Source organism: Saccopteryx bilineata, chromosome 5 (genome assembly GCF_036850765.1).
Source record: "Saccopteryx bilineata isolate mSacBil1 chromosome 5, mSacBil1_pri_phased_curated, whole genome shotgun sequence".
NCBI lineage: Eukaryota > Metazoa > Chordata > Mammalia > Chiroptera > Emballonuridae > Saccopteryx > Saccopteryx bilineata.
Window position 1 is genome coordinate 260,646,721 of NC_089494.1, and position 12,927 is coordinate 260,659,647.

Sequence of the window (12,927 nt, forward strand, 5' to 3'; positions counted from 1 at the left end):
CTCACGTCACTCCTGAAAGTCCAGTCTTCACCCCCATCTGAGAGGAGCAAGCAGAGGGCAGCCGTGACGCTCCCAACCTCGGTCTCCCCGACAGCTCCTTCCGGTCCCCACTCTCTGGCGGGCAGGTCACCTTCACGAAAAGCCGGCAACGTTAGACGAAGTGTTTCTTGGAAGTACTAGCCCCAGGGAGAGGTAAAGGACTTCACACTTCTAGGACAGAAAGAGAGGACCTTTCTAAAACCAGAACGAGGCATCGCGGCCTCTAGCGGTTCTCTCAGTTTGGATCATGGGTGTTTGGATCGTGTGTGTTCTGAGGTCCGGGAACCGTCACGTGGCCCACAGCGGGGAACGATGGCTTCATCGCCCTGGAGAAGCATTTATCCGTTCATGCATTCATCCACCCTCCACGCAGCTCTGGTGCACCCATGCCACACTCATGCCAGGACTGGAGAAGCTGTCCCACTCTAGAGAGAAAGACAGACCCAGAAACAGACGCATACCCCATGCAACACTGAAATGAACTCCCCTGGGAGGGTTTCCAGGAGGGCTTCCTGGAAGAGGGTCCCAGAAAGCCTAGAGCTGAAGGGCCAGGCAGGTGAAGGAAAGGGAAGTGCATTGGGCAGCCTGTCCCCTGACCCTGATTGCATGTCCCTAGTCATCTGCTTCCGCCCCCACCCACCCCGTTTATCTTCTGAAAGAGCTGGAGATGAAGAATGATCTACTGGAAACGGTGCTTGCAATGGTAGCATGGACCCTAATCCCTGGAAAACCATGAGGCTGAACTCAGCATGAGGCTGGGACGGACTCCGAGATGAAGTGACATGCTGGGGACAAAGAGCTTTGGCGTCAGGACCCGGTGGCTCCGAATTCAAACCCTAACCATCCTGTTCCCAGCGGCGCGGCCTCGGGAGAAGTGCCCAGCACCTCTGAACGCATGTGCTCGTCTTTAACCCCCACGTAGCCATGCCCATCTGGGGCAGGCCGAGTACCATCCCCTCCGCATGTCCTGGTCCCTGGGAGCTGTGCGGAGGCCCCCTTACGTGGAAAGAGAGGCTTTGCCGTTGTGATTAAGCTAAGACTCCTGGGATGGGGAGATTGTCCTGGATCACTCGGGGGCCCAGTGAATCACAGGGTCCTTGTGAGTGAGACTGAGGGGAGGAGAGCTAAAGCCAGAAAACATATGGGGACAAAAGCAGTGGCCGCAGTCCTACAGCTTCCGGCTTTGAAGACGGTAGGGGGCGGGCCGCAAGCCGAGGAAGGCGGGAGGCCTGGGGAAGCCGGAGGGAGCAGGCACAGGTTCTCCCAGAGCTTCCACAGGGGTCCCAGCCCTCCAACCAGCAGCTCTGCTCTCGGCCCGTGAGACCTGCCTCAGAGTCCTGACCTCCTGAACCCTAAGAAGGAAAACGTGTGTCTCTTTAAGCTGCTCCGTCTGTTACAGCCGCCCCGAGAGCCGCCCTGCCACCCTACCCAATTGCCATGGAGACAGAACTCGAGGCGTCTGAAAGCCCTCTGTGCCTGGCAGAGTCAACAGACAGCAAATCCCTTCCCAAAGTTTGTATTACCTGGTTTCCAAAAATACAGCTACGACTTCATCCACCCTTGTGGGCTAACTGCCTATCAAACAAGACTTCCCAACATTTTTTGTTCTTCCGTCTCCCTGAGATTCCTGATGGTTGGTGAACATGGCTTCGGGGCCTCCTGAAGTCGAGAGAGACATTTTTGTTCATTTGATCGGCGATGAACGTTGGCTCCTGGCTCTGCGCCTTCGCGCGGGCTGGTCTAAGTGGCTGCGTCCTGCGGGAGCAGCTGGGTTTCCCAATGACCTTCTGGGAGTGGCATGAATTATCCAATGAGGGAGCTCCCACCGGGCCGTTCGGGCCACGCCGGGCAGCGGCCCCTGAGCACGGGGCTCGTTCCGTTAAGGAGGTGAGACTGTACTTTCCCAAATCAGGGGGAGCAGAATTCACCTACGTCATTCTTACTTTTTATTCATTGCAGTAAGTTTGCGTCGCTGTCAGGAATGCACTATACCGTAGACTTGCAGCAAAAAAAGAAAATAGAAAGGAGAAAGGAGAATGTCCTATTGGCTTCCACTGTGTCCGCTGTGCCTCTGCTCCCAACTATCTCCGCATCGAAGGCTTTAGAGTTCACGGCCGCACCGCACCGCCAGCCACGGGGCCCAGCCGGGTGGCAGGAGAACAGGGGAGGGCGGCCAGGGGGAGGGCAGGACGTGGAGTGGCTGGGAGCTTGGTGCCCCAGGCCTGCGCGCGTGAGCTCAGGTGAAGACAACACACCACTCTGTGTCGCCGACGTGGAGTGGCTGGGAGCTGGGTGCCCCAGGCCTGCGCTCGTGAGCTCAGGTGAAGACAGCACACCACACTGTGTCGCCTCTGTCCTTCGTGCCAGCTCCAGGTGCCGCCTGCTCCTGCCACCCACCCCCTCTGCCCAGTAGGCTCTTGGCTCCGTGCCCTGACCCCTCCATCACCTGCCCACCCAAGGTCACTTTCCCAACTCCATTTAAGGGCTTTCTTTAAGAGCCAACATTTCCCCCATTTGCCCCCAAATGAGAATGGTTTAAACTTATGATTATAAACCTCTAAAGAAGCCCCTTTTCTTTTCAGAGGGGGCCAGAAGTGGGGCGTGGTCCCCTTAGAAGCTGCAGACGCTGTGGCTCTGACCCAAGGAGAACTTTTTCCCAGGACTGGAGGACGTGGCGGAGCCTGGTCCACCCCCAGCCTTCTCTTTTGGTCCAGTTGACCCCAGTCCCTGTCTGATTGTGCACTTGGGCTGAAATGTCTCGAGACCATTTTAATTTATTATGTGTAGGGTCCGTGGACCACGCCGGAATGATAGTCATATAAAAGTAACTATTTTTATTTCTCATAGCGTTGGCCCAAATAGATACGTACAGGTCTCACACACATCCGTCTTCTAAACAAAAATTTCCAAACAAAGTTTATGTTTCAATGAATTACTTTTAAAGTTCAGTGTAGAGTGAGCCTTTTCCTTGTAGAAAATGATTTCTGAGACCCTGTCTTCTGAAAGCGAGTTCGAAGAAACTCTGTTAACTTGAAAGTAACCACAGCTCTCCAAGGTCTTGGATTCTTGTCAGACAGAGATTAGTGAAAGCCAAGGTTAACGCTTGCCTCTTTTAACACGGAATTGCTAGCGGTCCTTGTGAACCAAGGTCACCTCAATAAACTCAATAAAAACAGAGTTGCTCGCAGTTAAGACAATACAGGAAGTTGACGCACGACGCGCCCAGCCCTGCCTCCGTAGGACGTGGCTCCCCGTGTGGGCTTGCCGGGGCTGCGTCAGAAAGTGTCGTGCCCTCAGCCACTTCAACCACAGTAACAAACGTACCGCTTCACTGTCCTGGAGGTTGGAAGTCGGAGGTCAGGGTGTCAGGTCGACGCCTTCTGCAGCTGAGGGAGACTCTATCCAGGCCTCTCCCCTGGCATCTGGGTGCTGCTCGCCACCTCTGGGTTCCTTGTCTTGTCGAAGCATCACCCGACCTCTCTCTGCCTCCGACTTCCCACGGCCTTCTCTCTGTGAGCGTGGATGAGGCCAGATTCCCCCCCTCTCTCTCTCTCTCTCTCTCTCTTTCTCTCTCTCTCTCTCTCTCTTTAACAAGGACACCCATCATATTTGATAAAACTTCTAGAAGGAAGGAAGTCTCTGCACCCTTGTGGTAAGCAAAGATTTCTCAGGCAGGACACGGAAAGCATGAATCATTTTTAAAAAATTGGATCCATCGGATTTGATCACAGGGAAAAGCTGTGGCTGATGACAAGCCATTGTGAAGGAAGTGAACGGCGGGCCAGGCTGGGAAATAGTCACCGAGTCCCCACCTCACGTCTCACGGGGGACTCGATCCAGAATCTGAAAAGAACTCCTGCAACTCAAAATAAGAAGGCCAACGGCCGACTTGACGAGGAACAGACGCCTCGAACAGACGCGTTGCAAAAGAAGACACCAAAAATACCCAGAGACGGATGAAGAGATGCCTGACACCTGCAGTCATCAGGGGCGCTAAAACTCAACCCAGTCATTTCAGCGCTGCATGGGTACTCTAACCAGATTCCGCGGGTACTCTAACCAGACTCCTGGGTACTCTAACCAGACTCTGCGGGTACTCTAACCAGACTCCGTGGTACTCTAACCAGACTCCTGGGTACTCTTACCAGACTCCTGGGTACTCTAACCAGACTCCTGGGTACTCTAACCAGACTCCGCGGGTACTCTAACCAGACTCCGCGGGTACTCTAACCAGACTCCACGGGTACTCTAACCAGACTCCGCGGGTACTCTAACCAGACTCCGCGGGTACTCTAACCAGACTCCGCGGGTACTCTAACCAGACTCCTGGGTACTCTAACCAGACTCCGCGGGTACTCTAACCAGACTCCGTGGTACTCTAACCAGACTCCTGGGTACTCTTACCAGACTCCTGGGTACTCTAACCAGACTCTGCGGGTACTCTAACCAGACTCCGTGGTACTCTTACCAGACTCCGTGGTACTCTAACCAGACTCTGCAGGTACTCTAACCAGACTCCGTGGTACTCTAACCAGACTCCTGGGTACTCTTACCAGACTCCTGGGTACTCTAACCAGACTCTGCGGGTACTCTAACCAGACTCCGTGGTACTCTTACCAGACTCCGTGGTACTCTTACCAGACTCCGTGGTACTCTAACCAGACTCCGTGGGTACTCTAACCAGACTCCGTCGTACTCTAACCAGACTCCGTCGTACTCTAACCAGACTCCACGGGTACTCTAACCAGACTCCGCGGGTACTCTAACCAGACTCCGCGGGTACTCTTACCAGACTCCGCGGGTACTCTAACCAGACTCCGCGGGTACTCTAACCAGACTCCTGGGTACTCTAACCAGACTCTGCGGGTACTCTAACCAGACTCCTGGGTACTCTAACCAGACTCCTGGGTACTCTAACCAGACTCTGCGGGTACTCTAACCAGACTCCTGGGTACTCTAACCAGACTCCTGGGTACTCTAACCAGACTCTGCGGGTACTCTAATCAGACTCCGTGGGTACTCTAACCAGATTCTGCAGGTACTCTAACCAGACTCCCCTGAGATACTGTGAGACAAGAGCAGCCTAAGTCTTCGGTGCCGCCCAACTCTGGGCTCCGCCCCCTTAACCGTAAGAACGGCTATGACTCCTTAGGGTGCAGCAAACACATGTTCTCCACAATGATGGAAGTTTGCCGGGGCGATCATTGCAAATCATTGGACCTGCAGAAAGAGTCCAGATTTGTGATTCGGGGGGACAGAAATGTGCATCTCTATGCCTAAGCCATGTCAACCTTTTAGCCTTTTGTTTTAAGGTAAAAAGCTCATTGTAGAAAACTTGGGAAAGGCTGACAAATAACAAGTAATAATAACCACATAAAAATAACCCCAATCGGAGCTAACCGTTACAAACTATTTCCAGAGCTCTCTTTCTGTGGGATGGGAGGGGGGAGGAGAGGCAGGCTCCTGGCATGAAGCCCTAGTGTGTGTTGGGTGCAGTCTCTAAGCTAAGCGCACATCCCTCCAGACAGCCTTGGTGGAAGGTGCCTCGGTCCTCCGGTCACAGATAAAGGCCCTGGGGCTCTGGGAAGGGAAGTCCCCTGCCTGCGGTCACCTGTCTAGGAAGTGGAAGACCCAGGATATGAGACCCAAGCTGGCCTGTCTCTGAAATTTGGCTACAATCACTGTTCTTCAGGGCCATTGGTGTCTGAAGGAGTTTAGTCAAGCGCCCTGCGCTGGTCCAGTGGAGAGATGGACACAGGGGCCAGGGAACGGGGGCCAGGGACACATGGGGTCAGGAACAGTGGTCAGGAGCACACGGAGCCAGGGAACGGGGGTCAGGGACACACGGGGTCAGGAACGGGGATCAGGGACACATGGGGTCAGGAACGGGGGTCAGGGACACACGGGGTCAGGGAACGGGGGTCAGGGACACACGTGGTCAGGAACGGGGTCAGGGACACACAGGGTCAGGTATGAGGGGTCAGGGACAGTCCGACAGCTGCAGGGAGCTGGGTGGAGGCATGGCTCCAGGCGCTTCAATCACCTGGGCTTCCTGGTGTCACACGCCAGAATGAAACGGACCCACCCAGGCACAGGCAGAGAGGAAAACGACAGAACCTTCTCTGCCCACTCCCACCCCCGGGCCCCCACCTTGGAAGTCTGCCCCTCTAAAATCCACAGCACGGGGGCATAGAGGGATAGAGAGAGCATGACTTCCAAGTCAGCCTTGCTCCAGAGGGGGAAGGGCTGCGGCAGCCACACCCTGTGGCCCCTCTTCCCGACTCCCTAGCCTAGCAGATAAGCCCACGCTCCCCTAACGGGGGAAATTTGGAACAAAGCTGAATGCAGGGACACACAGCAGGTGCCCCAGAACTGTGACTTTCTTCCTTTGTCATAAAGGCCACGGCCTCTCCAGGTGTGGCCGTGGAGAAAGCCACCAGCCTGTCTCAGGCCACAGCCCTCTAACCAGACCCCGTGCCAGCTCACAGCCCTCCTTTAACCAGACCCCGTGCCAGCTCCCAGACCTCCTTTAACCAGACCCCGTGCCAGCTCCCAGCCCTTCTCTAACCAGACCCCGTGCCAGCTCCCAGCCCCCCTCACGCCCCTCCGCTCGCTGCTAGAAGCAGAGTCATAACCTTCTCTCTCCGACCCTGATCTAGGGCTTGGTCATTGAGCGTCTGGGGCGGAGACCCCTCCTCCTTGGAGGCTTCGGGCTGATGACCCTCTTCTTTGGGATCCTCACGGTCACTCTGACGCTACAGGTGAGAGCGTGGGCAGGGCGCACCCGAGGAGGTCAGCATGGAGCTGGCCTTGGGCTTCAGAGCTCCGGGGCCTTTGGCTAGGGAAGCTGGCACTGTCTGCAGACATGTCTTGTGACATGGCTTCTCCGGGGGCATCTCAGCCCTGACGCAGCGGGGGAGGGGGGGTTAGAGACGGGCCCTCGGACTGCGAGACGAGAGTCTTGCTGCGCTGTGCAGTCTTGGGCAAGAATCATGCCCTCTCTTTTTACCCATCTACGGACTAGAAGAGATTGTGCTGGATGCCTCCTAAGATGCCCGGCACTGCTGTATGAGGCCCCTGTACAATTGTCACATCATTGGCTGCTGGGTACGCACAGGGGCCCTGGGCCCAGACCACCTGCGTGTGAATTTCCCACTCACTCTCCAGGAAACTCCTGGCAAGTCACTTAACCTCCCTGTGTTCCTCGCGTCTGTGAAACGGGAGGCCAGGATGGCTCAGGGGTTTGTTCCTCCCATTTTCTGGGGCTCAGAGATGTAGAGTGACCTGTCCAAGGTCACGCAGACAATGGACGGAGGGGAAGCTAGGGCGGGGACCAGGTCGCCGACGCACCTGCCTTCTCACCGGCACACTGCTGCCCCCTCACAGGACCGGGCCCCCTGGATCCCCTACCTCAGTATCGTCTGCATCCTGGCCATCATCGCGTCCTTCTGCAGCGGCCCAGGTAGGGCGCCCCACGCCTTCCACACCGGCTGGCCCAGGGGCTCCCGGCACCGGTGGGGGTCTTCATGGTAGGGAGGGAAGTCCGGGGCCAGGGCGGGGCAAGGCCTGGTTGGGAATGGAGGGGGAAGAGAGAGCCCCCCAGCCATTTACATTCAGTGACGGCCTTCGTTTCCATCGCACAGACGGTGGGTCATGTGCTACCCACTGATGCCTTGAGGATGACACACAACAACATGGCAGCGGTTCCCAGTGTGAGAGCCGTGAGCCAGGCACACGAGTTTGGGGTGAATTAACGACACTCAGGTATCTGAGGTCTGCGCCCACCCACGGAGAACTTACAGTTTAGTGCGGAAGATATAACGGCAGTAATGCTAACGGTGATGGCTAAGATTCACTGATCACTGCTGCCAGGCCCCTTCAAGGCGCGTGGCCGTGGCCAGGGCTAGAGAAGGTGGAGGTGGGTGGGACTCACACGGAGCCAGCAGCGTGGAGAGGCTGACGCCCAGCCCTAACCGCCGCCCCTCACTGCCTGTAAGAGCGAGGCGTCTGGACTGTAGAGAAGGTGGAGGTGGGCGGGACTCACACGGAGCCAGCAGCATGGAGAGGCTGACGCCCAGCCCTAACCGCCGCCCCTCACTGCCTGTAAGAGTGAGGCGTCTGCAGTGTTCTGAGCCCGTTCACCCAGCACTCACTTCCAGCCCCAGCTCTGCCATTGCCCGGTGGGACAGTCCTCTCTTCTCCTTGGGCCTCAGTCTCCCCATCTGTCAGGTGGGGGCCAGGTGGGGGAGACTGGGAAGCGCTCAGGACAGGTCTGCACCTGCACGGGTCTCCCGGGAGGTGGCGCTGTGCTTCCCGTTTGTGCACGGTTTAATTATGACCAGGGAACCCAGAAGGGGCCGGGACAGGCACTGTCACCGGAGGGCCCCCCGGGAGTGATTTGGTCACACCCAGAGGTGCCAGCTAACGTCTTCCCTTCCCCGTCCTGCTCACTGCTCAGTTCCCGCCATGCTCGTGATGGCATTCGAGCATTCGGCGTTCTTGATCATTGACCTTCACATGTACACAGTGCCCCTACTCTGCACCATAGACTCGAAATTAGGTCTGACCACTCCCATTTACAGACACGGAAACTAAAGCCCAGAGAGGTTACAAGGTCCCCGAACAGGAAACGGCTCTTCAGTGTTGGAGTCAGGATTTGAACCCAGATCTTTAAAAAACCCTGCGCTCTTTTCCACTCATTGCAAAGGATAAGAATTCACATCCAGGGCCCACTCCGAGCTTCCCTGCACATCCTCTCGGTCTCTCTCCCATCCACTCCTCTCACCAGACCTTTGATAATAACATTTCCTGAGCCCTTCCTGTGTGCCAGACCCTGTCCCAAGAGCTGTAGCTCTTATAAAAATACCGTGTGAACCTCAGATAACACAGAGTCGCGCTGTCCAGAGAGAATCGCGACAGTCGGAGCTTTACTCAGCATCAAACTGAAGAACGCACAGGCTAGCAGTCACTGCAGGACACAGGCGCAGCCTGAAGCCCCCACACAGCTCCCCCCGTCTTTCCCGCCATGTCAGGGTGCACGCCGGTCCACACTGAGCACGAGAGGTCTCTCAGGCGTCCCGGAAGTACAGGAACTACTTTATTCATTTTCTACTTTGATAATTACGTAGCTGACAGTGGCATTTTCCAGGGGGCTGTGCCTGGAGCGATACATTCCCATCTAAATAGACCAGGTAAAGCCCATGAAAAAGTATTTTATCCAGAAGGACTCAGAAGTCTCTGTTAGCAAACACCTTCATGAGGCTGGAGCAGCACGTTTAGCAGTGGAGTGGAGCAGATCAATTTTTCCCCCTTTCCTTGTTCCAGATGATGAAAGATGAGCTACGTGCAGTTCACTTGCTAAAACTGTACTTCCCACATGAATCCTATTCCCATTTTATAGATGGAAAAAAACAAAAACCAACAGATTGAGGAAGTAACTTCCCCCCAAGTCACAGAGCGCAGAGGCAAGTTCTGGATTCGAATCTAGCCTGTCCTGTTCTAGGACCTGCAGCCTTAGCTCCTACCTCGGCACCTGGTCGGTGCTCCTCGGCTGGTTGCTAAAAACTTGAGTGGCATCAGGCCCATGTTGACATCGGCCTGCAAGGCCCATGCCGAGGATTTGGGTTAAGCAGGGGGAGTCTCTGCTTCCACCTCGCCAGGATGGGTCTACTCTGAGTCGTCCTAAGTCAGTCCCGCTGGGGTCCGCGTGGGCAGAGGGAATGTTGTCACTTGCCTCTCGTTATCGGAGCGCCTTGTCTGAAGGTGGCATCAGAGCATTTTGGCTTTTGTGGTTTCCAGCTGTCCCTGCTTCAGACACTGTCTGTGCCCAGAAAAGCCAGGAGACACCTTTGTCTTTGTCCCTTAAACTCACAGTCACCTAAATCACAGCACTCGGTGCTCTGTGCAGACACGTACAGAGCCTCCCGGTGGAGGGAGGCAGGACGGAAGGTGAGGACCATTTCGGAGCTGCAGGGGACCTCAGCGATCCTGGGGCAGATGAAGAAATGTCCCCGGGGAGCTGTAATGAATCAGAACTGAGGCATCCAACCTTGTGAAAGGACATAGAGGCTCTCTAGTCCAGTGACTCACAGGAAGCCCAAGCCCCATCTCTGGGGTCCCTGCCAGGGAATTCCTCTAACCGTAACTTGATTGCTTCCCCTGATGGGCAACACACTACATGAAATGGACAATGCTAGAGTCCGGGGGTCAGCAGATGTGCCTTGTAGGCCAAATCTAGCCCATGGCTTGTTTTGTATGACCCACAAGAAAAAGAAAAAAAAAAGTGGGGTGGTTTATATTTTAAAGAGAAAAAAAAAAAAGAGGAATGTGTGACAGAGACCACAGGTAGCCTGAAAAGCCTGATGTATTTCCTATATGATATATTTTCACAGAAAGAGTTTGCCTGTCCTTGCCCTAGTCCGCTTACACAAATCAGCTGCCCTGGGCTCACTCACAAACCTGCCTTGAGTGCTTTCCTGCCCCGAACACAGAGCTTCGCCTTCCGTGTTTTCTCCCACGCCCTCACCCCCCTCACGATGACATTGACCCCCACCCCCACCCCCACCCAGCACTTGCAAAGGTGGCTTTCTCACGGTCATACCTTGTGCTGTTTCTGGTCCTTTGCTTCCCGATCTCTCTATCCTTGTCTGCGAGTCTCCCTCCAGGGAGATCCTCCTGTCCTCCCTAGTCCCAGACCAGCTGTCTGTCCCCACATCCCCCACACCCCTCACGGTCATCCCCCAAACACTGAGCCTGACAACGGGGCAGCACTCAGTAAACTAGTGTCTTTTTCACGCATTCCTTCACACTGGTCCTGGAGTCCCTGCTGGGCTGAGTGGCACTTTCTGACACCGAACGCGTGGGTTTTGCTGACATCAGGCGTGTCCTGTTTTCCTCACCAGCTGTCCATTCTCTCGCACCAGCCGGGTGTCCAAAGTGTGGGTCCACTGAGGGGGCTGGGAGGCGTGAAAAGGGGCCCGTGCTTCTGTATCCTGAGGAACGAAGGGCGAGCGGTTGAGGGGCAAGTCGGGGTGGGGGTGGCTCTGTCACTTCCCTGGGGCTGCTGTCACAAATGACCACGGACGCGGTGGCTCAGAACCCCGTCAGTGTGCTCTCCGCAGGCCTGGGGCTCAGAGGGGTGCAGTTCCCCGGACCCAGAGGCACGGTGAGGGCAGGGCTGGGCCCTTCTGGCTACCAGGGACGGTGTCCCCTTGCCTTTTCCACAGGGAGGCCCCCTGCATTCTCTGGCTCGGGGCCCCTTCCCAGTCCTCAAAGCCAGCAGGGTAGCATTTGCTCCTCCCTGCGCTCCTGCGCCCCTTCCGGAAGGACCCTGCGACTACCCTGGGCCCACCTGGGTCGGACAGGACAATCCAGAATCACCTCCCCATCTCCAGACCCTTAACTTCATCACCTCTGCAGAAATCTCTCTGTCCTATAGCCTGAGCCCCAGGTTCCGGAGGCTCCGACGTGGAGGCCTTTAGGTGGGGAGGCCCGCCAGCTCCCGCCAGCGCCCCCTGAGGCTCAAGTGCACGAGCTGGCGGGACATGTCGGGGACGTGGGCGAGTAGTCCAGGCGGCTGGCCGGTCGTGTCACGGGGAGCTGTGGGTGCTTGCCAGGGGGACTGGGGTAGGCAGGACCCTCCCAGACCCCACCTTGTGTCTCCTCTTGTACAGTGATTGTGTTCGTTGGCTCGGGAGTCCATAGCAAACTCCACAGACGGGCCTTTGAGAACAAGAAACGTTTGTTTTCTCACAGTTCAGGAGGCTGGAAGTCCGAGATCAAGGTGCCAACAGGGTTGGTTCCTTCTGAGGCCTCTCTCCTTGGCGGGTGGACGGCCGTCTCCTCCCTCTGTCCTCGCGTGATCAGCCCTCTGGGTGTGTCTGTGTCCTCCTCTCCTCTCCTCGTAAGAACAGCAGGCAGACTGAATTAGGGCTCAGCCACGTGACCTCATTTACCTTAACCACCTCGTTAAAGCTCCAGTCTCCAAACCCGATTGCATTTTGAAGTGCTGGGGGTTAGGACTTCAACATATGAGCTCGGTGGTGGTGGAGGGGACAGCGCAATGCAGCCCGTGACGGTGATGGAGAGCAAGGGTCCTGGAGCACGATACCTTCCAGCTCTCACCACAACCGAGGACAGGGAAGCGACAAAAGAGAGCGGCCCTTTTGCTCTTTTAGAAATTTGCATCAGTCTTGTTCAGTCCTGTATTCCTAGCGTCAATAAGTAAGGTCCTTCCCTGTGCCCAGCTGTGACCCAGATGTTGGGATAAGCCTTTCGAACAGTCCCCACCAGAGCTTACGTTCCTAGATAGGGAGTTAGGCACAGCCACAAAATAGCAAATATATAAAGCTGGGTCACTGTAAGCCCCACGGGGAGGAGGGGACCCAGATAAGGAAAGGAACAGTGACAAGACAGAGCGGCAGGGGTGCGTTTTAACTGAGGTTGTGGGGAAAGGCCTCCCGGGGCAGGGGAACCTCGAGCAAAGATCGATGCAAAGGCATGAACTGACCTGCGGACCCCTGAGCGGAACTCTCCCGGGCAGAGGGAGGAACTGAGTCCGGAACCTGCCCGGCGTGGGCTAGAACGGGCTGCCCGCCAGCAACAGAATTCTAGCCACACAGGGAACTGTAGATCCTTCTGGCAGGTGGCCACGTCCAAAAGAGTAGAAAACAAACACAAGGCAAAATTACACTTAATACTATATTGTATTCAGTCCTGTTTCCCCAAAGCACGGCCCTCTTCGCATGTGATCGTTATACCAGACGTGTGCTCGGCACTTTAAGTTCTCTATTTTGCAGTCAGCCTTTCAGTCGGCATGTAGTTTGTACTTAGAGCACATCTCAGCTCAGACTGGCTGCATTTCAGGAGCTCCATTGCCGCCTGTGCTGA

At 55.9% G+C, this 12,927-nt stretch overlaps 1 protein-coding gene across 4 annotated transcripts in view; it reads left to right on the forward strand.

Annotated features, from left to right (window-relative positions):
- The window catches only part of SLC2A9 (solute carrier family 2 member 9), a 108,194-nt gene that overhangs the window by 78,971 nt on the left and 16,296 nt on the right, over nt 1–12,927 (forward strand). For all 4 annotated transcript variants that reach the window (XM_066278731.1, XM_066278732.1, XM_066278728.1 and 1 more), the window contains 2 exons: nt 6,699–6,800; nt 7,426–7,501. In XM_066278731.1, the coding sequence (XP_066134828.1) occupies nt 6,699–6,800; nt 7,426–7,501 (178 nt within the window). The remainder of the gene's footprint in view (nt 1–6,698; nt 6,801–7,425; nt 7,502–12,927) is intronic.